The 27,213-nt window shown below is 38.3% G+C and overlaps 1 protein-coding gene across 1 annotated transcript; it reads left to right on the top strand.

Annotated features, from left to right (window-relative positions):
- Positions 1 to 953: 953 nt before the first annotated feature.
- NRDE2 (NRDE-2, necessary for RNA interference, domain containing) lies at positions 954 to 25,846 on the top strand. The gene is made up of 14 exons (XM_031593102.2): positions 954 to 1,370; positions 7,680 to 7,788; positions 8,977 to 9,165; positions 10,133 to 10,282; positions 10,856 to 11,318; positions 11,503 to 11,905; positions 14,812 to 14,945; positions 16,948 to 17,071; positions 18,395 to 18,570; positions 19,247 to 19,633; positions 20,661 to 21,589; positions 23,424 to 23,562; positions 24,969 to 25,040; positions 25,658 to 25,846. The coding sequence occupies exons 1-14, from the start codon at positions 1,292 to 1,294 to the stop codon at positions 25,781 to 25,783; spliced, it is 3,480 nt and encodes a 1,159-aa protein (XP_031448962.2). The 5' UTR covers positions 954 to 1,291; the 3' UTR covers positions 25,784 to 25,846.
- Positions 25,847 to 27,213: the final 1,367 nt, after the last annotated feature.

Here is a 27,213-nt window from a genome sequence, read left to right as displayed (position 1 = left end):
AAAACGCTTCCTTCTGGGCATAATTTTGTTCACAACAAAATTCTCGGTAAATGTAGAGGAATAAAGGAAACAGTTTTATAGTTTTCAAAAGGAGTAAGTCACCCACAGAATTCCCTGGGATCTGACCCTTCAATATTTACAATAGACTGCGAAAGACAGCGAAGGTAAAGCTGACAAAGTCTGCAGATTGTAGGGGAGGATTCAGTATAATCAACTGGAATACTGACAGAGTGGTTACTGAAGTATTTCACAATTGAAGTTTAAAGTAACAGTTAAAGAATAGCTGGTAAGTGCGAAGTAGCGTATCTGGGAAAGTAATCCTAATAGCTCTACACAGTAGAGTATCTTTCACACTCAGCATTAAGCTCCTAAGAGATACTGTAATTTCGGAGAGGCAAAAAAAGAAACAGAATCACCGAAAGGCATCGGGAAAGCAGGGGAGACCAAACTGGTCTTTGCAATTTCCTGTAATACATGCATCTTCTGTATGCCTAGAGCTTAATTACTACGTAAAAATCTGGCTATGCAGCAGGACTAGAGCAGCAGTTAGAAAAACAAGAGAAACACCAGAAGAATCCAAGGACAACAGTATGGAGTGGATTTGGTAAGCAAAGAGAGAAAAAAAAAAAAAAGCAAAGAAAAAAAGCAGTACAACTGTTCATCCAGAAGATAAAAAAATAAAGATCTTAATGGTGTGTAAAAATGCGTGGAGAAATAAATAGGGATGCTTGCATTTTTCCCTCACACTGCACACAGTTCATAATTAAACATTCTGCTCAAGAGGTCAAAAGAATAGAAGTGTTTGTTGTTTTTCCATCTCCTTTACGGAGGGCTTGCTCATTGATGCTATTTGATATGATAAGCATCTCCTCCAGTTAGAAAACGTATCATCGTGAATGTGGGAATAGTTATTTCTCCTCTAAGCCACTGCCACCGCCATTTGGGATGGAATCTCTGGCCAGGCAGACCTGCAGTCAGTGTTCCTTCCCGGCACTCTGCATGAGGGAAAATGCGGCGGTGGGGAAGGAAAGACTGCCTCTGACTGTAGAAGCCTCATCCCCTACTCTTCCTTACGGGCTGAACGACAGCCCCATCAGAAGTTCGGAGAACGCAGGACACCCGCGGCACCGAGCCTGCCTGCCTGCCTTCAGCAATTGCCGCGTTGCCGCCGCCATTTTGGGAGCTGGGGCAGGCGGACTACACCTCCCAGCATGCCCGGCGCCGCAGCGCCATCTTGCTCCGCCGCTCCGCGGGGCACTTCGGGCAGGTACCGCCGGCGACGAGCTGGGACATGGCCTTGTTCCCGGCTTTCGCCGGTGCCCCAGAGCCAGGGGAGGCCGCAGCCGGCAGCAGCGAGGGCTCCAGGAAAGGTAAAGTCACGGGGAGTTCTCTTCCTCCCAGCAGCGCTCCGCGGCCCGGCGCTGCTGAGCCCTTCCGCTTTCCTAGGGAGCTTCCTGCGCCGCGCCGGTCCGCGCAGCCCCGCTCCGGCCGGTCCGCCGTGCTGCGCTGGGTCCTGCGCGGCAACGGCGCTTCGCTTGCAGGGTCCGCGGGGAGCGCAGCCGACGTCGAGAGCGCTCCGTGAGGGCTGCTTTATAGGGAGGGGCCTCGCTCGCCTTTGGCCCCGCCCTCGCCTGCTGCGTTCTCCACCGTGCTCGGGCTGTGCTCGGTTTGATCCCGGCTCTTCCTGGAAGCATGGCTGTAGAAATGCCCTTCTGTGTTTGGAAAGTATACGCACATCAGCTTTGTATCTGGTAGAGAAGGTGTGCTTTGTTTTATGCAGCAAATGAGTGTTTTTTCCTCGCTAGCCTGGACAGCATAAAAAACAGTACTTACTGTCTTATCTCAATTTCCTTAGTCGCATGATAGCTGCAAAGGATCACTTTTGGAAGGTTGTTACGGAAATGATGATTCAGTTTGTATTTCTGACCATCATGGTTGCTGTCAGGCGAGTTATGCTTCTATTAAATGAGTAAAGAACTCTTTATGGTGAAGGGGAAGCTCAAAGATGTTTGTCTGGGGTAAATTTCTTGTACGCTTGGTCCAGTCATCACAGTGACTTTGTAAGACTTTTAGGAACACAGGCTGGGTTAGTTTCTTGCCAGGTCCTTCCCAGTTCCATATTTCCCTGATGGTATTGCAGCTGTTGGTACTGCAATCTCTGCTGGTACAGAGATGCGTTAGCCATGCTGAGAAGCCTTTCTGGTAATTACACTTGGTGCAGGACCAAATAAGATCCCAAATTATAGCTTTTAGGAAGAGAGGAGCTGCTGTGCCAAGCAGAGGTGCAGTGAGATTTCTCTAATAGTGAGGCTTCAGCTTAAATTTTGAAACTCTGATAATAGATCCCTTTAAGTTGGCTATTCAGAATGTGTCACCACAGACTGCCTGTCCAGAAGATCAAGTTACATAGAAAAAGATGTTGAGGCTTAGTGGCTTAGTTTCAGGTCTAGATTTCTTTTTTTTTTTCTTTTTTTCTTTTTTCTTTTTTTCTCTTTTTCTTTTTTTTCTTTTTTTCCTCTTTTTCTTTTCCTCTTTTTCTTTTTTTCTTTTTTCTTTTTTTTTTTTGCATTGTTTACAAGTTATATTTTGGTTTACTGGATGTTTTTTGTATAACTATTGGCATAACTTTAAGAACAATCATTTGTTCATTTTATGTTTTAGCCACTTTTGTACTTAGTTTTCAAGTATCGTGTTTCAGTATAAGTCATAAAAATTAGGTATTAACTCAGAACCACATTTATGGTGGCATATATCAAATTTCACACGTTCAGCTTGTGAGAACTTGAGAACTTGATGGGCAACTTCAGTATCTTTGATAGATGGGCTCTGTTTCCTCAGAGCTGATATGAAGCCAAAGTCCATCATGATACAGAGATCACCGAGTATGTGTTTTTTAATGTGATACATTCAGGACTGCTTAGTAGTTTTATCAGAAAAGCTGAGGTAGTAATGTAAACATTCTTGCCCCATTTTGTTCTTCTCACCTCTGTCTGACATTGTTACAAGCTTTCATAACCCGTTTATATAAATCTAAGTGCTCCCCGGAACAGAAGTTTGGCTGTACATTCGTCCTGTCCTGCTAGGTGGCTGAATATCAGCATCTTCTGGAGTTCGAAGTAATATTGTATACGTTTTCTTACAGTTATATTGTAAAGATTAAGGCTTGATTACAAATTTATCAGTAGCTGTAGTGAACAGAGCAGTGGTAGTAATTAACCCCATCAACAATAATGTAAGCATTATGCACAGCATCATTTACAATCCAGTGTTTTATAGTTAAGATGCTGCACTGATTTTTGCTAAAAGCAGATTTTCAGGATTCTGAAAGGCAACAAAAGTTCTTTGCACAACTCTGTAAGTCTTAAAAATTGCCCCTGCAGACATGCACTGTAATTGTTATTTTTTATTATTTTGGGAAAAGCATGAAAAACCCCATTAGATTGCTTCTAGAGGAATAACAAGTACATGCATCACAAAATAAATGTTTTACGTCTTTCATTTGTTACATTCTCTCAGAACATATGTCTGTTTTGCAAGAATACTAAGCTTTTTTGACAACTGACAAGCAAAAAACATTGAGATGGTAGTATTTAAAGTTTGGAATCCATTTTGATGTTTGAAATGTTTGTATCCAGCTAACTGATGCACTGGAGAGATTTACAAGGAAGTTTGAGCTTGCATGTTGTGTAATGGAAAAAATGGTTCAGTTCTTTCCAGAGTATTAGGTCGGTTTGATTAAATTGTTCAAAAAACACTGTAGTTGGAGAATTCTAACTATTTCCCTGATGTGCCCACAGAGACATATTGACTGTGCTACAGGGGTTTGAGCCTGCAGTGTAATTCTTCAGTATTTTAAAAATGCAGCTTGATCTTATCGTTCAGGTAGAATGAAGCTTCAGGCAGTCAGGGATTAATGCTTATGACCCCATTTCTCAAGGTGAGTTTTCTGTAAGGCACTGAAACACCCATTTGAGCTATCAACAAATCTGCTTATGCTCACCACTCTAAGTGTATTGCAGCATGTTTAGTGAGTGGCTTCACATCAGTAAGGGAGTAACAGGTAAAGCTAAGCCAACATCTTAGAAGTTAGTTAACAACACTTACAGATGTTAGTAGATGTTATTTTGCTATATTTAATGCAAATTTTGTAGGAAAATGAATCTCGTGTTTGCTGTCTGCTGACCTGCTCCCTCAGTATCTCTCTTTTCCCCTTCAGTATTTTTAACCCTTTCAGTAAATTTCATTTTGAGTGGGAAGTAAAAGTGGCAAATCCAGAGATTGACAAAAATCTACACTTGCTTAGAAAAGTGTGAGAGCCACTCCTGCAAGAGAGGCTGTAATGTGAATTAAACTGCTTGGCATTGATCAAGCACACATTGGCCAACTATTAAACATCTGGTACAGCACAGGTTGCATGCTGCCCTGGCAGAGGTGAAGGGATGTGGGGAAGTAGAAAGGTCTGGAGAACCCAGGTAATTCCTGAAGCTGTGGCAGCAGTGGGCCATATAAAGGATATAGGATACAGCTCAGAAATCCAGGCATCATTCTTTTGTAAGCTGCAAGATTAATTTGCTGACTTTTGAGGGAGAAGGAAAAGTGGGAGTTTCGCCAACTCACTCTTCGTGTAAGAATGTGATTCCTGTCAGTCTTCTAAACAGAGAAATGTAAAGATGGTGTTTTTCACTCTTCTGCCAGATCAGCTATAGGTGCTGCTGGAACTGACTTGTAGACTTCAAGAGTGTGTTGTGCCTCAGGGAAATTTGTATGGTTGATCAGCCCCAGGTTTTATTGTTTATTTTAAAGCAGCTGAAGCTCTACTACTTTCTTGATTAAACTGATAAAATGAACAGGGATTTAACAAATAATGCAGTTAAAGAGAAATATATATCAGTGAGTTGTATGGGTTTTTTTTGCTTGTTTTGTTTTAGTTTTAGTTTTTCAGACCAACGCTCTTAGTGCTGCATAGGACCCATACCTCCATTTGAAAATTATGTGGAACCATAATGCCTTATCTCTCAAGGTTATAAAAGTTAACATACCTGTTGTATACAGACATTTTGTCTCCTTATTTGGGCATTCTGCACCTACTATGTTCACATGGTCAAGTAATATTGAAAAATGCTTTACCTGCATTAATTATCGGAGGGCCAGATACTATGCTTTTGAAATTGATGAAAAAGCTCTTTTGTGATGTATAACATGTTTAAGATCTTGACCTAACATCTTTTAACGTTGTAGACTTTTTTCCTAGTGGTCTGGATACTGTAAGTCTTGAATTTTGGATCTCATCCCAGCAGTTCTGTATGCTTATAAAAGAAATTTAACTTCATTTTGCTTTGGCTTACCTTTTTTCTCTGACATGCTTAAGCCAGTGTTTTATTAAGTGTTGTGAGTATTGGTATTAATATATTTCAAGTGGTTTTGAACCATAATACTTCATTCAAATCAATACAGAACTATATTACAATAAATTCCTGCCAAAATAAATAACACTAGTAAATGAATTATTACATATTGGAAAGGGAAACAGCAGTTTATCAAATTCTACAGAGAAGATTTTCTTGCCTGGAGTACATTATGAAAGGTCTGGCCAGTGACAAATTGGATTATGTTCTGCATGTCTTTGAAATAGATATAACGATTTCTGAGGAGCTGTGTCTGGCTAATGAGTTCTAGTTCTGTAGTCATAGGCCTTTACACCACTGCCTGCCAACCAGTAAATTTCCCTGCTTTGTTGGGTGGATCTGGATACTATGCAAATCTAAACAGTGATGGATTCTTTTTAAAGGAATTGGACTTATCCTTTATTTCTGTAAGTAAATAAAGTTCTTATGCACGGATTAGTTCTATTTACTTAAATCTGGAGATCTCTGGGCTGATTTATCTTCTCTAAATTTGTCTGTGTGTAAGGAACACCAGAGTGTGACCAGAAAAATATTGTAGGGCTGCATTTTGTTCCTGCATTCCTTCTTCAATACCAACATGAGCAGAAATAATTGAATGTATGGAAGATAACAATTTTTAAAAATCATCATATTTAATTAATCTACTGGAGATATCTCCTGTGCAAAGCAGCGCTCTGCTGTGAGACAGTTATTGAATTATCTCAATTAGGGATGGAGTTTTCAGGTTAGAATTTTAGTCCTGTGTGTTTCACATATGGAACTGTTAGGGAATTTCCTTGGAGGGAAGTGAAAAAAAAAAAAAGCTTCTTGCATTGATTGGCACCAAAGGATGGCAATATTTGCCTTAGGTGTGGTGGTTCCAGTTGCCAGGCAGAAGGACACAATCACATTAGACTGAGTTTTCATCATTCAGTTTTACCAGTTAGGTTTTGGTGAGCTGAGAACAAGAGTGCTGTGCAGGGGGTTGGGTCGGACTGGGCAGTGCGGCTGTGTCCCAGCACCCCAGGATGGAGGTGCAGCATGACCTGGGAGGAGCTCTCCCTGGGCTGCCCATCTGCTTGGGAATGAGGATGGAGCTGTGCTCGATTATGGGGACTTGAGAGTTCATCTTAGGTTAGCAAGCTGCTCTGTAGCCTGCTCCATTTTAAAGCCTTTTGTGGACAAGTCAGAGACACGAGACAAGAGAAAGCGTTTTGGTATGATGAGATATTTCTGAAAGAAAAACTCTGAAGGAGGAGAGATGTATGGCTTGGCAGACAGTGAGTTAGTGCTATTTAAGGATTAGAGGTCAGTGTAGTCAAAAGCACAAAGACAAGAATGTGACAGGAAGAACATGGAGGCAAAAATGGTTGTAAAGAGCATGGAGATGAAATGCGTTCCTTTTGTCCACTTGCATGGAGTGGCACTGGCAAGGCTGCTGTTCTACACCATGCTTCTGCTGAATAGCATTCCTCATTTAATGTTAGCAAATTTCACACACTTAGAAATTTCCAGGTTTCCTTTATGAAAATAGGAGTTTTAATATCAGTGAAGTTATGGCAAAACCACATCTGTATGTCTTGTCAGCACCTTATCCAATGACTGAAATGGTTGCTCTAGATGGATGCTAAATGCCACCTAAAGCATCCACATGAACATCAGTTAGCCTCTTCTCACACAGTTTCAAAGGGTAATGATACTACAGTGGTTAAAGAACTGAGAATCCAGAGAAATATTTTGATCTTGTATAAAACATTCGAGTGTTCTTACCAGTAATGGTTGTCCCTATCAGTAAAATAGCATTAAATGTATTTTCCATACAGTGAATAAAGTGTATTTTGTGATTTTCTAAGTTTGCATATGTTGCATTACATTCATTAACAACTCCTCTCATGTAATTATATCCTTCTCTATTTTTTTCTCAAATTTACTCTCCAAGTTAGAATCTTGCTATGTTAAATGAGTATGGGAGAGATTATTTTTTTCCAAGTATATAGCAGTATATGAAATGTGTTATCTGCTTTCAGTATGAACTTTTAAGTATGTTACATAGTGTCTTTTTAAAAGCTTAGATTGATGTCTCAAGAAGATTCCAGCTCCTAAACATTTTACCTTGTTGAAACCTAGCGTTCTGCTAAACGGAAATCTGATGGGCTGCTTTCCAGTGCTCAGCTATTCCTCATGACTTAGTGACATTTGCTGTAAATTTAGCTGTCTGTTGACTAGATTAACCCCCCAACTTAAAAAAAAAAACCACAACAAATTAGGTTGCACTGATCTTCTTTTTACCTGCAGAACTGGACTGGCTTAGTAACCCAAGCTTCTCTGCAGAAGATGCCCTGTTACTGCATCAGCGCACTGCAGAAGCTGCAAATCTCACCCCTGAAAAATCACCACTAATAAGGTAGAATATACTTCAGTATCTCTTTAAATAGCCTCTTTCTTATGTCCTGCTTATCCTTTGTTACGTGAGACCAAAATCAGGAGCTTTTAGCGCCGCTTTTCATTCCACTGTTCACTATTTTAAAAGTCCTGAGCTGAGTCATATCTAGAAGTATGAATAACACTTCTATGTCCTTTAACTTAAAATAATGAGAAATTATACTTACGTAATTACATTCCCATTTTCGTTTTCTCACAGCTACATTTAATTCTTTGTTATTTTGGCAGGGAAAGGGGGCTGAGTGATGATTCTTCATTAGCTTCGGAATGTCCTGTGACCCTTGAAATAATGTAAAGATTAAGGATCATCATTGTGATTATTCTGTGAAAACCAGTTCAATCAACCATTTCACAGTCAAGTATAGGAATTATTTTACTTTTTAAGAACTAGTTAAAGATGTGAATTAATGAGACATTACATGTATCAAATTGAGCAGCTGCAAAGAGTGTGCTCATTGCTGAAGTGGCTGATTTTATCCTTTTACAAAAATGTGCTCTCAGCACCATATTTGCTGAAGGGCTGGTTGATTTCAGTACCTTTGCCAGAACAGTTGCTATACTTGACATATCTAGACTATAACTAAAACCTAATAATTTACGGAATCCAGTTGTAGTTGCCAAGTATGAAAACTTAGTCATGTTTAATTTGATACAAGCTCTCACATTCATGTTGACTGTTGGTGGAAATGAGACAGAATGTCTTTATTATAAGAATCACAGTTGAATACCTCTTTCCATATGCTTCTGGTTACATTTGCATGTTTTGTTTGAGATAAATGCCATCACAGTTCTGTTTATCAGTCATGTTTTCTATTTTTTAATATATTTTCAAAATTTTAATGTCACAAAACTAAGGAATTTACAGATTACCCTTCAAATAGAATGATATAACGAACTCATTGTGTTTAATTCACCTTTGCAAAATAATGTGTCAAAAAAAAATCTTGTTGCCTATCACTATTGTTATATTGCTGTATGTTATTTACTGCAGATTTATTGTATTTCATTGTATGGCTTGCTGATAACTCTCTTCTCCCAAAACACAGACAGAATAAAGGTGAAGGGGAACGTGATTTTGAGCTTTCTTACAGTGATACCTCTTTACAGTTTTACTGCTCAGATATCTAAGTATATACTTGTTTCCAAGTAGGAATACTTCAAGATCAGATTTATCAGGGGAAAGCGATACAGATGAGAGTCTGAAAAAGTCAAGTAAGAAAAGGAAAAAGAAAAAGAAAAAGCATCACCACTATAAGACAAAAAAGAAATCCAAGGGGGACTCCAGTAGCAGTGAATCAGACCTGGACACGAAGCACATCAAGGACAAAGCTGCCACAAAGTATGTACTTACTAATACTATACAGGATCTAAATTCATTGTATTTTTCACTGTTTTTTTTTTTCTTTTTTTTTTCCTGCCTAATGAATGAGATTTTTGCCTCTGGTGTTTGTTTTGTTTAGTTTTTTTCCCTATGCTTTAGGTGATCAGACTTATCTTTGAAGCAGTGAAAAGGAGTTGGAAACACGTGTTAGGTTATTTCTGAAAAACTGTGACAAAAATATTCTGTGAACTGCTGTTCTTTAAAACAAAACATGGTCATAATGAAACACTTTTGAAGATGTTTGGAGACCTATTCTGACTATCTGTAAGCATCTTGAAGGTTTTGAAAGCTTCTGAGAGCTTAAAACTCATCCACTAATTACGTACTTGTGTTGAATTCAGACTGGAAGTTCATAGTTTCCTCTAGATCTCAGGCAAGTGCAGTTTCCACTTGAGTTCTCTCATGTACATAGTTGCTCCGAAAGTAATACCTCCTATTTACTAGTGGAAACGACAACAGATACAAAGAGCACAAGAACACTGTTTGATAGAGCAAATTCTCAACCACAGAATGCTATCTTTCAGCTTCTACCACCATACCACCATTCTTTGATTCTATAATCCCCTTACAAGTTATCCTCTTTTTCTTTATTGTAGCATCTTACTGAGACAATTAAGTTAGAAAAGTAATGAAGTATTGTTTTAAAAACATTATCAAGAAATTAATTCATTAAATCTGGTTATTACTTTTCAGTCCAGTTCTTGGAAATGCTAGACATGTTTGTGTTCTCTTTTGTATTTCTGCTTGGTTTTTTTGTTTTTTTGTTTTTTTTTTTCCAGTATTTGACTGACTTTGCAGTAAGGAAGCATTTGCCATGGCTTTGAGTAAATTAAGTATTATGAGCTGCAGAAATGCAATGCTTCTTGTTTTTGTAAATGCTGAATATGCACATGAATAATTAGAATATACTTCTTGTTTTCATCAGTCTAGATGATAAAACATCAAATCTGACCAGCAACCGCTTTGTTTGGCTGGATGATGTCCAGGCTTTCACAGCAGAAACTTTCAGAATAGACAAAAAATCAGACCCTGCAAACTGGGCCTACAAATCCCTGTATCGAGGGGACATTGCAAGGTACAATAAATCTGTTTGTATTGGTATTCAAACTGTCATGGAATCTCTGCAAGGCTTGCTAAATTGAGACTGATTGTGAAATGTTTGACATTTCAAATGTGTATGAAGATGAGAAAATATCTGAATAGCTTGTTTCAAAGTTTAACTTTGCTTTGGGTGAAAATATCTTAAAAGATGCCATGAAATAATGGGAATAAAGTACATTTTCATATTTTGATCAAACATTTGTTTTATTGTAGACAGGATTGTTCATCTTTGTCCAATATTGTCCAGTATGGGTGGCTTAAAGTGATAGGAGGAAAAAATAATTTTTCCCCTGCAAGCATGACAGATACTGTTGAACTGAGAGGAAGCTCAGAATGATAGTATAAATTCTGATGTCGCTGCAAAAATAATTACATTGGAACATTAAATAAGAAGAAATTTGCCAAATTCTTACACTTTTGAAGCACTATGTGTATGTCATTTGGATCAATTTGAATTTATGTACTTCTTTCATGTTTTCTTTCAAAAATGAGTTATGTTTTATAATGTGTCCTTTAGAAGATGTTTATTTGTATTTTTCCTTCTAAGGTACAAAAGGAGAGGAGAGTCCTGTCTTGGCATAGATGCAAAGAAACAGTGTATATCTTGGGACAGCACAACATCAGAAAAGAAGCAATTGCAGAAGAGACCTGAGCGCTACTTCTCAAAGAACAATGTGAAGAGCCTGAACACAGATGGGATTCCTGTTTGCAATAAAAGTTCTCCATCTGACCCAGCTGCATTTATACCAGTTTTCCACGTGGAAACCAGTGATCCTTCTGACACAACAGAAGTAAATCCTCTTGGGATTTATGATCCATCAACTACAGAGTGGCTACAAGGAAAAGGGTACAAAGGTGAAGAACATGAGCCTGTAAATACGCAGCAGGCGTTTCAAGAGCCTGGGATAAATGTTAACCCCATTCTAATGACAAAAGTGGAAGAACATAATAAGAAAGTCAGAGAAAACCCAAGAGATATTCAGGCTTGGATGAATTTTGTTTCATTTCAGGTATGTATATTGACAGATTGCTTATTTCCGAGTAATAAGTACACAAACATTATATTTCACTTCCCTTTGTTTAGGACTATGAATCTTCTACATAGAAAGAGCTGTTAATTCATTTTTACAACTGTCAGCATTCTTCTCGTGATGATTCTTCCTAATTTTGTCGTGACCTTTGTTTTGTTTAAAGGATGAATTAATGAGAGGACCTAGCCCTTATGCCAGTATGGGAGAGCAGGAAGTAAGAAGAAAATCATTGAAGTTAATCTTGGAGAAGAAACTAGCTATTTTAGAGAGGGCAATTGAAAGCAATCCAAGTAACGTTGATCTGAAACTCGCCAGGCTGAATGTTTGCACGGAATTCTGGGAATCACCAGCTGTGATCAAAGAATGGCAGAAGCTAATTTTCATACATCCCAATAATCCAGAGCTGTGGAAGAAATATCTCCTGTTCTGCCAAAGTCAATTCAGTACCTTTTCTGTTTCAAAAATCAATAGCCTCTATGGAAAATGTTTGACTACCTTGGCTGCTGTACAGGATGGCAGCATGGTATCACATCCTCCACTGCCTGGCACAGAAGAAGCTATGCTTGGTAAGGTTCTTTCTAAGGTTCTTTCTTTCTGTTTTGTGTTACCGTTGGAAAGGTCTTCATAGGAGTTGACTAAATTCCCTAGAAGAATAGATTTTCTTATCTATTATGGGAATTTTTTTTCCTTTTCAAAATCTTGAGTTTAGCTGAGAATTAAAGCAGATATTCCACCCAAATATGGATGCAGCAGATGCTTTCTTTCCCTGAAGAGTTTGCAATGTAACATCCAGAAAAGTCTAATGTGCTGAGTAGTTTACAGTACAAATGTCAAGGCTAAAGAAATGCAGTCAACAACCAGGATATGTGCTTTTATCTTTAAAAAGTGTAAAAAAGAAAAAAAAGAAAAAAAAAAAGTTGGTTTGTGAAAGAAACAATTCCTTTTGTATAAAAGGTTATTGATTAATTCCTTTAATACAGAAAACAGAAGGGTAATAAGTTTTCTCAAGAGTCCCAATTAGTAGATTCAGAATCCTGAGCTGTAATAGCAAGTGATCATGCCTTTTGTGTTTATTATATGTGTTTATCTACAAGTTAAAGTTGATTATATAATTATCCCTAGAAGGATAGTTAGTCGGATGGTTAGGATGCTGGACTGGATCCAGGGAAGAAGCAGGTTTTGCTCAGTTCTGGCACAGCCTTTAAATTTATTTGGAGCCAAAGGAATGTAACATATCCCATTTCAATTATGCTTCTCTACCTCAAAGGGTCATTGTGATCATTCATCTATGAATACACTGAGGGGGGAAATAATAGTGTCACCATGAATGGGTTTATTTGTCTGTTGCGATGTAGTCCATGCTTCTTCATCTGTGGCACAGTTGAAGAAGTCTCTGTTTTTGTCCAAATCCTGTAACTGCTGTTTGAGAAATGATGCTATCTGTTATACAGCATCCAATCTGGGATTTTAAGATTGACCTGCTGGGTTATAAACTATTTTCAATTTCAGATCTGTTATGGTCGTCTTCTGATTCATCCTGGATCAGGCACTGGAAAATGTGCTGTAAAGGAAAAGTCCTGTGCTGGCAGGTGGCTGTTGCACTGCCTGATGTTTTCTGATTGGTTAGCCTGCTTCTGATTTCTAATATTTCAATCACTTTGTACACCAATTGCAATGACTGTTTTTCAGGGTAGATGTTTTAATCAGCCTTCTGCATTTTGCAAACAGAATGGTTTTTCTTTCATTTTTTCCCTGTGCAGAACATATGTGACTTGGTAACTGCTATGAGAAACTTTTTTTCTATCATCTCTTTAACTAATTGAATATTTTTATGTTGGATTGATGGTTTCAGAAAACTTGTTTCTTGACATGTCTACCTTTATAGATAGTTTGAAAAGAAAATCAACTTTCCTTGTGTTTCTGTTCACTCTTAATTTCTACTTATGTATTAACACTGTAGCCATTTGTTTACAAGCACTGCTCAGGACTTCTTTTTTCCCCTCTTTGGGTTTTTTTTTTTTCTGGTTTCCTCTGTTTTTCTGGATTTCTTACTTCCCTCTCTTCCACTGCACTTTGAAATTCAAATAATAGGAGAGGAGAAACTTCCACTGTGGAGATCTTTTGGTCTGACAGGTGCTTTGGTTCTTTGATTGTTTGTTTGCTTGTTTTAGTACGATGCTTATGCAATTCTTGAGCTAATTTTGAGCTGACAGTGTACTTACTAGAAAAATGACCATTTAATTCATTTATTGTTAACATAAGTGCACTATGAATTTCACATATTAGTTATGAGAGGAATAGCAATGTAGATGTATGGTAGACTTCTGTCTTTAACCCTTGACCTTTGATTATGATAAAATCTAAGAGCTGATTTTAAATAGTGTTGGACTGCGCCATCTGGTGTGCAGTTCCGTGCAGTGCATAGGACTATGCTTGGAAATAATTATTATTTAAAAACATTCAGAAAGTAGGTTAGTTTTGTTTTAAAATTATAGGCTAGTTTTCAAACTATTTAATAGAACTTGTTACATTTTAAATTTACTGGGATCTGTGAATGTAAAGCAAGTGAAAATAAGCATTCTCAGGTTTTGCTGTGGGAAGGAAGTCCTACTTCTAAAATTGTATGTAGAGGTTTGGGCAGAAACGTCTGTATCTTTTAGGTTCCTCTGCAGAAGTGTCTTAGCATTGTGGAGTGAATCACATACCCATTTGTGATGTCTTCAGCATTTATCACCAAAAAATCTTCATCTTTGTTTTGCTTCAAATATGTGTTGCTTTTTTTATCATGCAGAAAATCTTAGCTTATCATTTATTTTTGGCTTCTGTTTAGCAGCAAGACCTGATGAGGTAATCTCTTCCATCACAAAAATTTAATCAAACTTCATTAGCTAGGAAACAACATTTTTTTTCCCCAGTGGCAGTTAAATACCAGAATTGATGGGAAAATTGTCTACACTGGTTACAATACTTTGGAGGATTTGTTAGGAGCATTACACACACTTCTTGTTGTTTAAATACCTTCAGGAATCTCTTTAAGTCTTTCTTCATTATCAGAAACAATTGATGGCTCTGCAGGACAATTTATTTAAACATGTACTCTGTATGTTTTACGTGAATTCCAAGTTTTGTATGCATGCATCTGATGTAAATCTGAATATAAGACAAAAGGGGTAAGATGCTTGCCACTTCTTAATATAAATAGATAGATAAAAGGATCAGAATCAGTTATATAAACCTACATTGTTACGTGTATATCTAAACATGAAATGGAGAGGTTTTCATATTGATCAGGCTACAACAGTTTTGACATGCTTTGATGCCAGTTATTCCCATCTTTTGGATTTTGGTATTGTTCCAGAACAATTACACTGCACAGCACTTCAATTATGGTTTTGTATATTTGTGGCTGTAATAAAATACTTCACAACAAAAGTCTTTGAAATATTAACACTTCATCTCCTTTACTTCACAGCTATCTTTATTCAGCAGTGTCACTTTCTGAGACAAGCTGGCCATTCTGAGAAGGCAGTGTCTTTGTTTCAGGCTCTGATTGACTTCACCTTCTTTAAACCCGACAGCGTAAAAGATCTGCCAACAAAGGGACAGGTAGCAATTTCTATTTAAATGTGTTCATGTCCTTGTGCATTACAGAGAATGCTGTGGCCAAAAAATATTGATGAAATTTAAGGACTTGGGGAAAATATTTTGAATCACAACTTCCTTTGTGGTTCTTCAAGGCGGTGCCTGCATTGGAAAAATGCTTGTGGGTTCTCTGAAACTATGTGCCAAATTGATGCTTCTACTATGTATAATGGAAGTGAAATAACCACTCATTTCTTGTTCTCTTTCTTACTAACAAAGATGAAGAAAATTCAGCTGGCTGACCAAAGTCTGGGTAGTTAGTGCTTTCTACTTTTTCCCAGAGTAGCTGTTGTCTTGTTACTGTTGTTGATGGAGAAAGCTGGTAGGACCTATAAATTAGAGCCTTCTGCACTAGACAGTTCTTGTAGCCTTTCTTAGGTTCTCCTTTATATGTTCTCAGTAACTCTTTGACATTTACATTAGGATCATCTTCATGCTTTAAAGCATCTTTTAGTTTTCCCATGATATTCCATTCAGCACATCCTATGTAAGTATTAAATCACTTCTCTCTAGATTTGCTCAGAAGATTGTTAGGCACAGGTCCCAGTAACAGTCAGCTAATATTCAGAGAGTGGGCCATTGCCAGCATAGCATCATCCCACTGAATTGCTGGGAGCTACTTCCTTTTTAATGCGTGGTGGAGAGAGGCACCAGCTAGGCAGTTAGCCTGCAGTAAGTGACAAAAATTGGGTAATATTAAAAATGCTTTTATTACCCCACCTTCTCTAGCATCTGCTACTTAGCTACCATTTTTTTGTTCTCTAAATTAACACCATTGACTACCAGGGAAGTGATCTTGGAGTTTAGATAATAGCAGTGTCCTCTTAAAGTGCCAAAAGTTTAGACTTCGATTATTGTGCAGGATGGTAGATTTGGTATAGTTACACACACACAGAAACTGAGTTATGCTTCCAATCATACAAAAAATGGTATGATTATTTGTAGCACTCAAAAAGTCATAAGAATGCAGATGGAAACAAATCAGAATTAACAGGACAGTATCTAGGCCTGGGAATTGCAATTACTGAAAATAAGAAAATGCTAGATTTACAGTTGGTGGAACATCTTTAATTCTGCCTTCTTTTAGAAACATTATGACTCAGTCTTGAATTCGTTGTTTCCGTACTGTTTCTGCAATTCACTTTCTCACTTGGTGCAAAGAATAAATCCATAAGGAGCAGAAATTAGATTTTGCAGTTACTGTAAACCCTGCACTTTCTGATATGTTGATGCTTACTTTTTCTTAGAGTAAATTTTGTTGTTAACATTTGTATTTTGAGTCCTGTGTCAATGTCCATCCCAAGGTTTGGTACACAGTAGAAGCATGTAATAGAAGAGATGGTCATTAGATCTAAGTATACAGAAATCGGGATAGGAGTTGAATGTAAAGAAGATAAGATTGCATGACAGTTAGGCCCAGAACCATGGACTTTTGACTCACTGAAACAAGCCCTAAGGTCGTTGATCATCTTGAAACCTGAGAGATGAGAGGCTTAACTGATCTTTTCTTCTTGATCTCAATCCACTCATATTAATGTCTGAATGTAGCATTTTGATTTGACCATAGCAGTATGGTTATCTGAATCATCACTCCTTGAACCAATTTCTTCATGGACCAAAAAAAGATGTGAAGAGGGAAAATTTGGGTTCAGAGAGCCCCATCCTGAGGACTTCAGATCCTTATCCTTGAAGAATCTGCAAAGGACATTTGACGAAAAAAAAGTCTCCTGCTTTCTGTAAAGATTAATGCCTTTTCAAAATGATCATTATGTTAATAAGCACAGCTGATGACAGCTGTAGTGTGCTACATGTGTAACCAAAGTATTTGAGTTGCTGCAGATTGTTAAGCAGCATCTAACAAAATCTTTAGGTACAACCAAAGTTGATGTAATCAGTGTCTGTACTATCGCAAAAATTATTTTTCTAAGTATGTTCTGTTCTTGTTCCCCCTGCCCAAAAACAACAGGTGGAATTCTTTGAACCCTTTTGGGATAGTGGAGAACCACGAATTGGAGAAAAAGGAGCAAGAGGCTGGAGAGCATGGATGCACCAACAAGAAAAGGGTGGCTGGGTTGCTGTTGACAATCCTGGTACGCGCATGTCAATATGTGTAGTTGTGTGTCATGTATTCTTCTAAAAAGTTCATTTAGAGTGATGCAAGCTATTTCTTCTCATGTTTTTGCATAGAAGCATTAGCAAGCTGAAGATGAACTATATCACACTTCAAAAATGTGTCTTGAGTGTTTTATGTCCCCTATTGTTTATGGAATGCTGCTGTCCTTCCTAGGGAAGAGAAATGAGGGAGATGGGAAGGGACATCCTGCACTCTGTTCTGAAAGGCATGACTTTGATTCAGACCTGTGCCCATCTAAAGTAAAAGGAAGCTACTTTCCTTAACACTATTATCACATAGAGCAGGTAGGATTATATTATTTAGATGATAGTTGCCTATGCATTTCGTAGTTTAATTGTAGGAGCATAATGAGTTTAGTTTCTTACAGCAAATAACGCAGTAACAATAAAAGGAAAACTTTGCCTTTCTCTGTGTGACACAGAGAATAAAGGAATTGCTTCTTCATCTGACTGGAGTGCTTCTGAGACAGGGACCATGCAGAAGTGAAGGTTGCTGTCTCAACAAGGAATGCAAAAAACACCTCCTTGCTGCTTAATCCCACCCTGTCCTGTCATTTGCAGTGCTTCCCTTCATGACAAGGACTATTCCTAAACAGATGCATCTTTTCCTTAACTTACAAGTGCTCATCAGTTACAGCACAAAATTAACGTATTGCTGTCACAGAAAAAATACTCTAATAATATCTAAGTGTCTCAGATCTAAGATCAGCAAAAGTGGGTTGTGTTGAACACGTCTTTTTGTATCTGTTTGACCGCATTGGTTTTTATTACACATTGCTTACAATTTTGAAAATTGTAGATATTTTAAAGCAACATTGCCAAGCATTGTTTTTAATGTTTGACATCATAATAATATTTTTTACTTACAGCATTTTTCTCAGTATGTTTTATGCACATGAATATTCATAAAACACATTTGAGATAGCATGCTCAGGTATGAAGTGAAGAACCTACACTGCATGAAAAGGTAGCTACTGACTCTTGGCTGCTGGTTGTAAACTGCTGTTGTCAAGTGTCCCACAGTCTGCTGGCATTTTATTTTATTCTCTATGAGAAAGTTTGAATGCTGACATCGATTCACTTGTTTAGAAACTGTACAGAGTTGGTGTCAAAACCCAGAGCTCCAATGTGAAAATGTTCAGCACTGTCATATGTCTGGTTTATTAGCACTGTATTTGTTTACATTTTTAAAGTGGTTACAATGTATGTCAAGTAGATTTGGTAGATTAATTTTTCTTTAATAATAGTGTGTTGTGGGGGGTGCCCTGATTTGTTTTTAGATGATGATGATGAAGAAGAAATAGATGAGGATGAAGAAATAAAGGATAAAACTCTCCCCAAGTGGCACATTTGGATGGATATTGAATATTCTCGTGAATCAAGACATTGGTTACCGTGGAGGCCAGACAAAACCAAAAATCAAGCAGAAGAAGACTGTGAAGATCCAGAAAGACAGGTCACTATAGCAAAGTAAAACATAGGGTGATTAAAAAATTACCCTTTCTTTTGGGTTCATTGCCAATGGGTATTTTTAAAGAAGTAATTTTTTTTTTTTTTAATTTGTTTTCAATTCAAAATTCACCTGAGGTTTGGTGCTGACTGCTGAAATCCTTGGGGATGCTATGGTAAACTTAGGAAAGGGCTGTAGGCAAACAGTCTGTCTTTGCTGTTCTGTGGTTTCCCTCATCTGTCACAGATAAGAAATGTCATGGATCTTCTGTATAAAAAGATATCTGCACTAAGTAAACAACGGTTTTGTTGCCTGCAGCTATCAAGTCAGATAGTTGAAAACTTTTTCTTCTTGGGAGATGGGTGAAGTCAAATGTTGATTTTCAAATAAAAATGTGTTAAATGGCCTCATCAATATCTTCTCTAGACTTGTATTGCATAAAGTTTCTGTAGAGATCTTTGATATTCCAGGACAAAGATGTCTGTTGATAGCACATTTACCATCTGACTGGAAAAATGCATTGCTTAACTCACCTGTTTTTAATTTGAATCAAATTCCTTACTATTTAATAGTAATTATAAATCTTTATTGGCTTCAAAAGCTTCTTTAGTTACTTAAGTTGCAGGTTTGCAGAATTTTGATTGCATAAATTAACTGAGTTTGTTTTTAATTTTATTTTTAGGTATTATTTGATGATCTTGGGCCATCTTTAATCCAGCTTTCTAGTCCAGACATTCAGCATCAATTACTGTACTCATTTTTGCAATTCCTGGGAGTTCCATGTATAAGTAAACTCTTTCCTCCCAACCTCTATATTGCCATGGATGAAAATAATATCTTTGACAACGTGCTTTCTGATGAAAAGCCACTGACTTCTACTGATACGCCACTTTCTGGATTCAACAGTATTGGTCACATGGACACAATGCCAAGGAGGAGACATCACATAGGCCACTGTAAAGATGGAGAGGAGTTCATACAGAATGTTTTTCATGTTTTATCTCCACTGTTTTCAGGAAAGGAAAAATCAAACCTGTCCATTTGTTGGTTACAGTATGAAATATCAAAGGTAAGGAGAAATCTGCATATAATTGCTTTTATGCTGTGTAACTTTCTTGTGTGCTTACGTCTGAGTAAAATAAATACTGAAGAAAATTAAGTCTTATAGGACTGGGTATTCAAACTAGTAAATGCCAACTAAGAAAAGGAAAGAAACAAACCCTGTTCTTCAGTCTGTGTTACACAGATGCATATTTTCGTGGAATAAAATATTTGTTGCAGTCTTGGATGGATGTTAGTATATTGTCTCCTGCTATGAGATACTTCATATGCTAGGCAAGAATGGACGCAAGTTGTTTCTTTACCAGGCAAAGTGTGTGAGCCAAGTACTTTCATCAGTGTTCTTCAAAGTACATATTCCCCAATACCATGGTATGATCACTTTATCAGGAAACCCACCACTTTCTATACAAGTTACAATTGCAGTGTTATTGGAGGAAGTAACACCTTATCACTTGAGCATGGATTTAGTTACATAAAACTGTTCAAATAGATTTCCAAGAAGTGAAGTCAAGTTTGTCCTCTTAGCATTTAAGAAACTTTAACATTATGTTTACCATATGGAGAAGTTCCCTGTCTCTCACCCAAAGACTACCTAACCAGAAGGTCTCCAATGAAACCTGCAGGCTTTTCCCCCAAACACATTTCTGCTGTGAAAGCTACTTGAAGGTTTAATTGTGCTGGTCATAAGTTGCATCTACCTGCATCTCATATTTTGTTCTGAACCACTGCAGATTAGCAGCTCCTTTTTCGACTGTTTGGCTTTTGAAAGGAGTGGCATTTGATACTATTTAATGTATGCAGTGGCAGGCACAAGAATGATAAGCCTGCATAATTTGGGTGTGTAGAAGGGAGCTGTTGACACACAACTCGACAGCTTTACTCAACAGCAACAGATTTGGCCAGTGGTGAAACGCAGAATGATGTGACATCAAAGACAGCAATGAAATAAAAACAACAGCCAAATCTCACAGTATATTTTTTGTTTCCCTCCTCTCACCTCTCTCAGAACATGTTCTGCTTATTCTCCCCTGCAGGTAGTTCAGTGTATCCAAACAAAAAAGAAGAAGAAGCTGAAAGCTCAAGGGAGGAAAAGTAAAAAACTGGCCAAGAATCTCCTTAAAGCACCTGACAACAGAAATAACCTTACTCTCTGGAAACTCTACGCCTACCTGGAATGGCTGCTTGGTAACACTGATGATGCTAGGAAGGTGTTTGACACAGCCCTCTGCACAGCAGGGACAGGAGGACTGAAGAGTCCCCAGCTGTGCAGCCTCAGTCTGCTTTATGCCCAACTGGAAGTGGAGCTACTGCAAAGTCTAGAAGGAGCTGTTACATCACGTGCTGTTCATATATTGACCAAATTGACTGAAAGTGGACCATATGTACCCTACAACGGACAAGTGTTATCTGTTAGTGTCTTGAAAGCTCGTAAGACATATGAGCATGCACTGCAAGATTATTTAAATAAGGCACCGGTTTCTGATCAGGATCGGGCCAGTCATTCTAATCAACTGGTTAACTTAGTTGGCTGTTACACAGTGTTCCAGTATTTGACTGTTGGAATTGATGCTGCAGAACTAGTATGTACGCAGGCTTTGGAAAAGCTTGAAGCTTCTCATCCACAGAAATGTGACAATACTGCAGAGACTTCCAGCATTCAGCATTTTCCCACTGCTCTTGAGGCTGTCACTCTGCTGCGTGCAAATTTACTCAGATTCCACATGAAAATTAGTGTTTATCCTTTGAATCCTTTGCGAGAAGCACTAACAGAGGCCCTCAAGCAGTTTCCTAGCAACCAGGCTCTATGGAGAGCATACATCCAAAGCCAGAGGAAGTCTCACAGTGCTAGCAAGGCACGAAGGTTTTTCGATGGTGTCACAAGGTCTACTAACTCTTTAGAGCCATGGCTGTTTGCCATCCAAGCAGAGCAGATGAGAAAAAAACTTACTGAGAACGTCCAGAGGTAATATCTCGCAGCTCATTACGATTATGCTTTTCTTTTAACATATCTGATTGCTTTACAGAGGAGAGGAAACACTACTATCATTCTCATTTTGCAGATGAAGAAGCTGTGACTAGGCAGGGTTCTTTGTCCAAGGCTGGAAGGTGAGGCAGAATCCTGAACAGAGTTACAGGCCTAGATTTTAGTCTCAGGCCCTTTCTGCTGGATCAGATGGTGTATTGCTTGTGTTGGGCTACCTAGCACTGACATCAGGATGGTGCACATCTTTAAGTAATTTTTAAATAGCTCTGTCTGTTTAGATGGTCAAAGTAGACATAAGCTTAGAAATGGCTGCATTTCAGTACATCCAGCAAGAAGTACTGTAATACAGAGCTGCATCACAGCTTCTTGCTGAGCTCACCGCCCTACTTCGCTTCTTTGTCACAGCACAGTTGTGGCAGATCTGTTTCCATAGTGAGTACTTGAGAGTACAGTTCTCATACAGGGCTGTTACTAGGCAGAAGAGGCTGGAAATTTCCTGAATTTGCAGTGTGATCTGGACTCAGACATTTTTTCTTGGGAAAGGAAGAAAGGGTTGGAGTTGTGAGGAATAGAAGTGTGTGTTTATTCTTAATGCTTGGTCTCCTTAACTTGTTTACCCATCGCTGGGAGTTACCTTTCTAGTGCTACCTACATATCCCCAGTGTTGGCAGCTTGGTTCTTTGTGTTTCCCAAAGAAGCAGAGATTTCTAGGAAAATGTTATCTTGAACGTACATAGCTGTAAGCTTCCAATATTAGCACTTGATGAAATTACAGAATTATCAGTATACATTAAAACAAGTGTAAAGCCCACTTCATGCTTTGCCATAGTCTGGCAACAGGCATGCACTCATGATAGTGACGTTCCTGAGCTGTCAGTGTGTGTGATCCTAAACTGTAATTAGAATTCTACAGTATCAGATGTAAAGTAGGAGTATAATTTGATTTGCTGTTAATTACGGAGTGACACTGTGATGGGTTTTCATTAGTGTTACTGGAAACCCATGTTAAAATCCCAGAACGATTATTTTCTCTGTGACATTTAGTTCTTTTCTGGATCATTCTCTGTTGGTGTAGCTGTTCCTGTAGATTACATTTCTATAGAGACAAGTTGGATGTTGCAAGAGTAGAGAAATGATCTCTGAGTCAAGGAAACACACAGGGTGAGACTGCCCCAAGTGCTGCAAGCTTCTTTCCTCCAATGCAAATCTACATCAAAAATAAGGCAGTCTGTATCAGCTGTAAGTAGAAAGTAATCGTTAAAAAAACAAAAAACCCTCATTTGTTATGCCTGAAACATATAGGATTTGAAACTGTGAAAAATGAAATGGTTTTCTGTTTAATCACGGTTGACATTCAGAGCTGTAACCCAGGGCTTGATCCAAGACAAAGGTGCCAGGGGTGAATCTGAACTGACATCAAAAGGCAGTTTGCTGACATGGGCTCAAATTTGGGTTGCCAAATTTCCGAGGATGCATCATCTTGAATGAAGACTAAGAAAAGTGGTTTAAAATCAGATGATAGCAGATCATTGTTCTCAGAGAAGTTTTCTACTCCCTTTGAAGGAGCTGTTCTGTGAATACTGAAAAATTCTTTCATTTATCTGCTTTTAATGGATTTTTCTACTTAGAGAAGTCACTGATTGGATTAGCAAGTGCTACAAATATGTTTTATCACATCCAGATTTTATAGCATGAAGTACAAACCCCTGTCTGTGTACAGACAGTACCTCAGTTTCTACCCTCTTTCATCTGGATGTGGTCTTTAGCTTGTGTTTAAGTGACTGTGTTTTTCTACCCTCCCTTTGTGTTCCAGGGCAGACGTTGGTGAAATATATACTACTATTCCTGAAACTGGGTTAACAAATAGGATTGTATCTTTATTTGAACATGCGATTCAGAGTGAAAATGGTACCCACTGTCCCTTGCTATGGAGGATGTATTTGAACTTTCTGGTAAGAAGAGTGTATCAATTTTACTGTATTTATATCTGGAATTTCTCATCAGCACACTATATACAATACCACATGAAAAAAGGAATGTGAAACGCTGCTTATGTTGTTTTCAAGGTGTTACATTTTTGAATTATAATGCTGCTTATTGTTTGCAGTATTAAGGAAAATTTAATTCATATAGATTAGAAGGAGCAATAGCTTCTGATAATGTGGTTTCATATAGGTGCAAGCAATTTCTTGCCTTTCCAGGCAGCCTTTGCCAGTGCTCAGGCACACGTACAGAAGTGCTGCCTGATGTTCAGATGGAACCTCCTGTGTTCCAGTTTGTACCCAATGCCTCTTGTCCTGGCACTGGGCACTACTGAGAAGAGCCTGCCTAAGTCCTCTTTGTACCCTCCATTCATTTATTTGTATGTTAAGATCCTCCTGAGCCTGCTCTTTCCAAGCTCCCTCAGCCTCCCTCGTGGGAGAGATGTTCCAATCTTTGTGGTCCTTCATTGGCCCCCCTTCAGCATATCAGAACTGGCCTTGGCAGCACCGAGCCAGCAGTTCAGCCAGATTTCAGCACAGCTCTAAGAGCAGAGCTTTCAGTAACAAAACGCATTGCTATTCAGTAAAGGGAGAACAGGACACCAGAACTACCTGCTACAACCAGTGTATCAATGATACAAGAAAGAATTTCTGGATTTTAGGAACTGACATGGAATCTGGTTTTCAGCAGTAGTCAGGGCAAGAAAAAAATGTGAGCCTGTGACTGAAGAGCCCTTATTCTCCAAACATCTCAACAATATTGGTGTGTCTTTAGTATCTTTTTTTTGGAGTAGTCATAAAATCCCATACTTGTAAGATATTTTTGAAAGCGGCCCAACTCAAAAGATTCCTTCAAGAGATGGTAAATGCTTTTACTCATAACTGGAATGACTGAAGTTAAGCAGACTGGCTCAGCATTCTGATCTCTCTGCCTTTTTCTGAAAAAAATCATAGCTGTGTTCTCCTTATCAAATAGTTGAGTAGATCGAGGGAGAAGTTGTAACTTCTTCCAGACATGCTAATTTAACTTGCTGATTTTCATATGTAAGGGGATCCAACCTTAACAGGTTATACCAAGAAGTACACACGTATATAATCTCTTCAGTGCACAAAAGGAGTGCATTATCACCTCTGTGATACCAAAGATGCTCGTGTGGTGGAAGTTCTGGGTTGTGAATTTGCACTGAACCCCCCTTCAGATATCTCCAATTGCAGTGTGACCTATCCCACTGTACAGCTGTTACTATTTGTAGCAGTAAGGGCTCCTCAATAGAGGAACACCAAGCTTTACAGTAGTAATTTCCTTGTCTAAAACAGTTGTTCTATTATTTCAGCCATTACTGTATTGAAACGTGAACACGTTTTTCCTCACATAGGTTTCAGTTGGAAAAAAAGAAAAGAGTAAAGGATTGTTTTATAAAGCCATTCAGAGCTGTCCTTGGGCAAAGGTAAGCATAGGAATAAAAAAACCTATTACCACTCTAGTTTTTGAAGTCATATTTTCTTTTAAAGTAATAACTCAGTAGTTATCATAATGATCAACATTGCAAATGAAAGTAGACCTTTCTGAAGGAGAACTCCTGTAAACTTCCTGAAAAAAAATACACATCTGAAATGGAGACAAACATAACGATCAGCACAGAAAGGTGCTGCATGAGATGAGGAGATAATACAGTCCTCTCTGAGTCTTGCAAACCACATTTAACATAAGCACAGCAGTAGCAGAAGCACATAGGCAAGTTAAAATGCATTTAACTAACAGTGGGGAAGTTGCGCAAGAACACCTGTAACTCCCCAAGCGGTGTCTGCATATGCTGCAAATGATCCAGCATCTCTTGGTCAATACTTTAACACAGTTACTCAATAAGAGTTGAACACGCTCGGTTAAACACCTACATTGCTGTGAGTGTTGAAGTATTGTTGTTTGTGTTAATTTTAGAAAGAGTGTGACTGTTCTTGTATCCTTGCTACAGGGCTGTTTGCATGTCTGCCTGCTTCCACTATCTGTGTTGCTCTGACAAAAGATGGCAGATGAGAAGTTCTTATTCTCACATTGCCTTTCTAGGTACTGTACATGGATGCAGTGGAATACTTCCCTGAGCAGCTGCAGGAGACACTTGATCTCATGACTGAAAAAGAATTAAGAGTGCGGGTACCTATAGAAGAGCTGGATCTACTATTAGAGGTTTAAAAGAAGATAAGGATGAAGAAAATACAAAGTTCTAAAACTAACACAACTCTTTTCAAACAAGAACTCTGTTGTGACTTGAGTATTGTGTACTTCCCCCCACCCCCTTCCCCCAAGTTTTTATACAAATTGCTACCAAAATGGAATTCTAGCTGTAAGCATTCCAGGATCAAGAACTGCACTTAGCCCATGAAAATGCATCCATTCACTGAAGTTGTGCTGACTTCCACAGGATACCCTCGTACAAACATAGTCCTGTTGTACGCTGCCCACGTTTCTTATTCTATTGTTTGAAGTTATATTCCCTAGAGTTCAGCAGAGATTCCATATATGCTGACTATAGCTTGGTAAGCTACACAGGAAATAAACATCTGCCCAATGGCTACCCCACTCTCTTCCAGTTGGCAGACCTCAGTAATTTCCTTCAGTTTGGTATGCACGTGTATATAAGGACCAAGTCACAGCAAGTTACATCTGTTCATGAACAGTTGGTAAAAGCCAAATCTTATCTTCAACAGATACCTGTTATGGACTTGTATTGGAATGTTTTGACAAATGACTTTTAGTATGAATATTTATGAAATACATACCTTAACTTTTATAATTCAAATGGAACTTGAGTTATTTTTTCTTAATCTTACTGTGGATTTTAAAATGAAATTATATCTCTAGAGCATCTCAGTGCAGCCCATTTTTAATCAAGACTGTATTACTTTCTCTCAATGCAAATCTAAATCATCACAAGAGAAAAGTCTGTTCTGTATTCAATCCTCACCAAAGAAAGCAGAACAGCGAAAGCATAACCTGGATGACTAGCTTCTATTCCAAGAAACCTCATGGATAAACTGTGAAATATGGTAGTGATTTACCAGTATAATTATGCTAATTTATTCTGTAAGACAATATGTGAAAGTGTGTAAACCACTGCATTAAGCATCCCTTCTCTTGACATTCAAGTACTCAGAAGTTAGACCATCATCTGAAATAGAGTAGCTGCAGCTACTGAGTGCCCCAAACTGCTTCAGGAAGTTTTAGGACAAAAGCAGCAACTGGCAGTGAGAGCACAGAAACAGACAGGAGGTACTCAGCTGCTGAGATCCGATTAGATGGAAAACAAAGTCCTGCAGCCTCAACCTTGCCTTTGCCTGTAGTAGCACAGTGTGAGATGTGTTAGTTGAGGCTACAGCTTATGTGTTCATCTTTCTAAAAGCATTCACAAGTCACAGGGAACATGCAGAATTTTAAATAGCATCATAGAGCTTTCTAAGAGCCTTATAACCTGGTACTCCTAGGTGATGCTGGTTTTGCTATAAATTTTCATTATAAAGTATGTGTTCTGCTTATGAAGAAACAAAAAATTCCTTCTGAGAAGTTCTTAGCGATACCAGGAAAAGTATTCCCAGGTAGGCCAACAGTCATATATAGAAAGAAGA

The sequence above is a fragment of the Phasianus colchicus genome, chromosome 5, assembly GCF_987193195.1.
Source record: "Phasianus colchicus chromosome 5, bPhaCol1.hap1.1, whole genome shotgun sequence".
NCBI classification, from domain to species: Eukaryota; Metazoa; Chordata; class Aves; order Galliformes; family Phasianidae; genus Phasianus; species Phasianus colchicus.
This window is presented reverse-complemented; position numbering and strand designations above follow the sequence as displayed.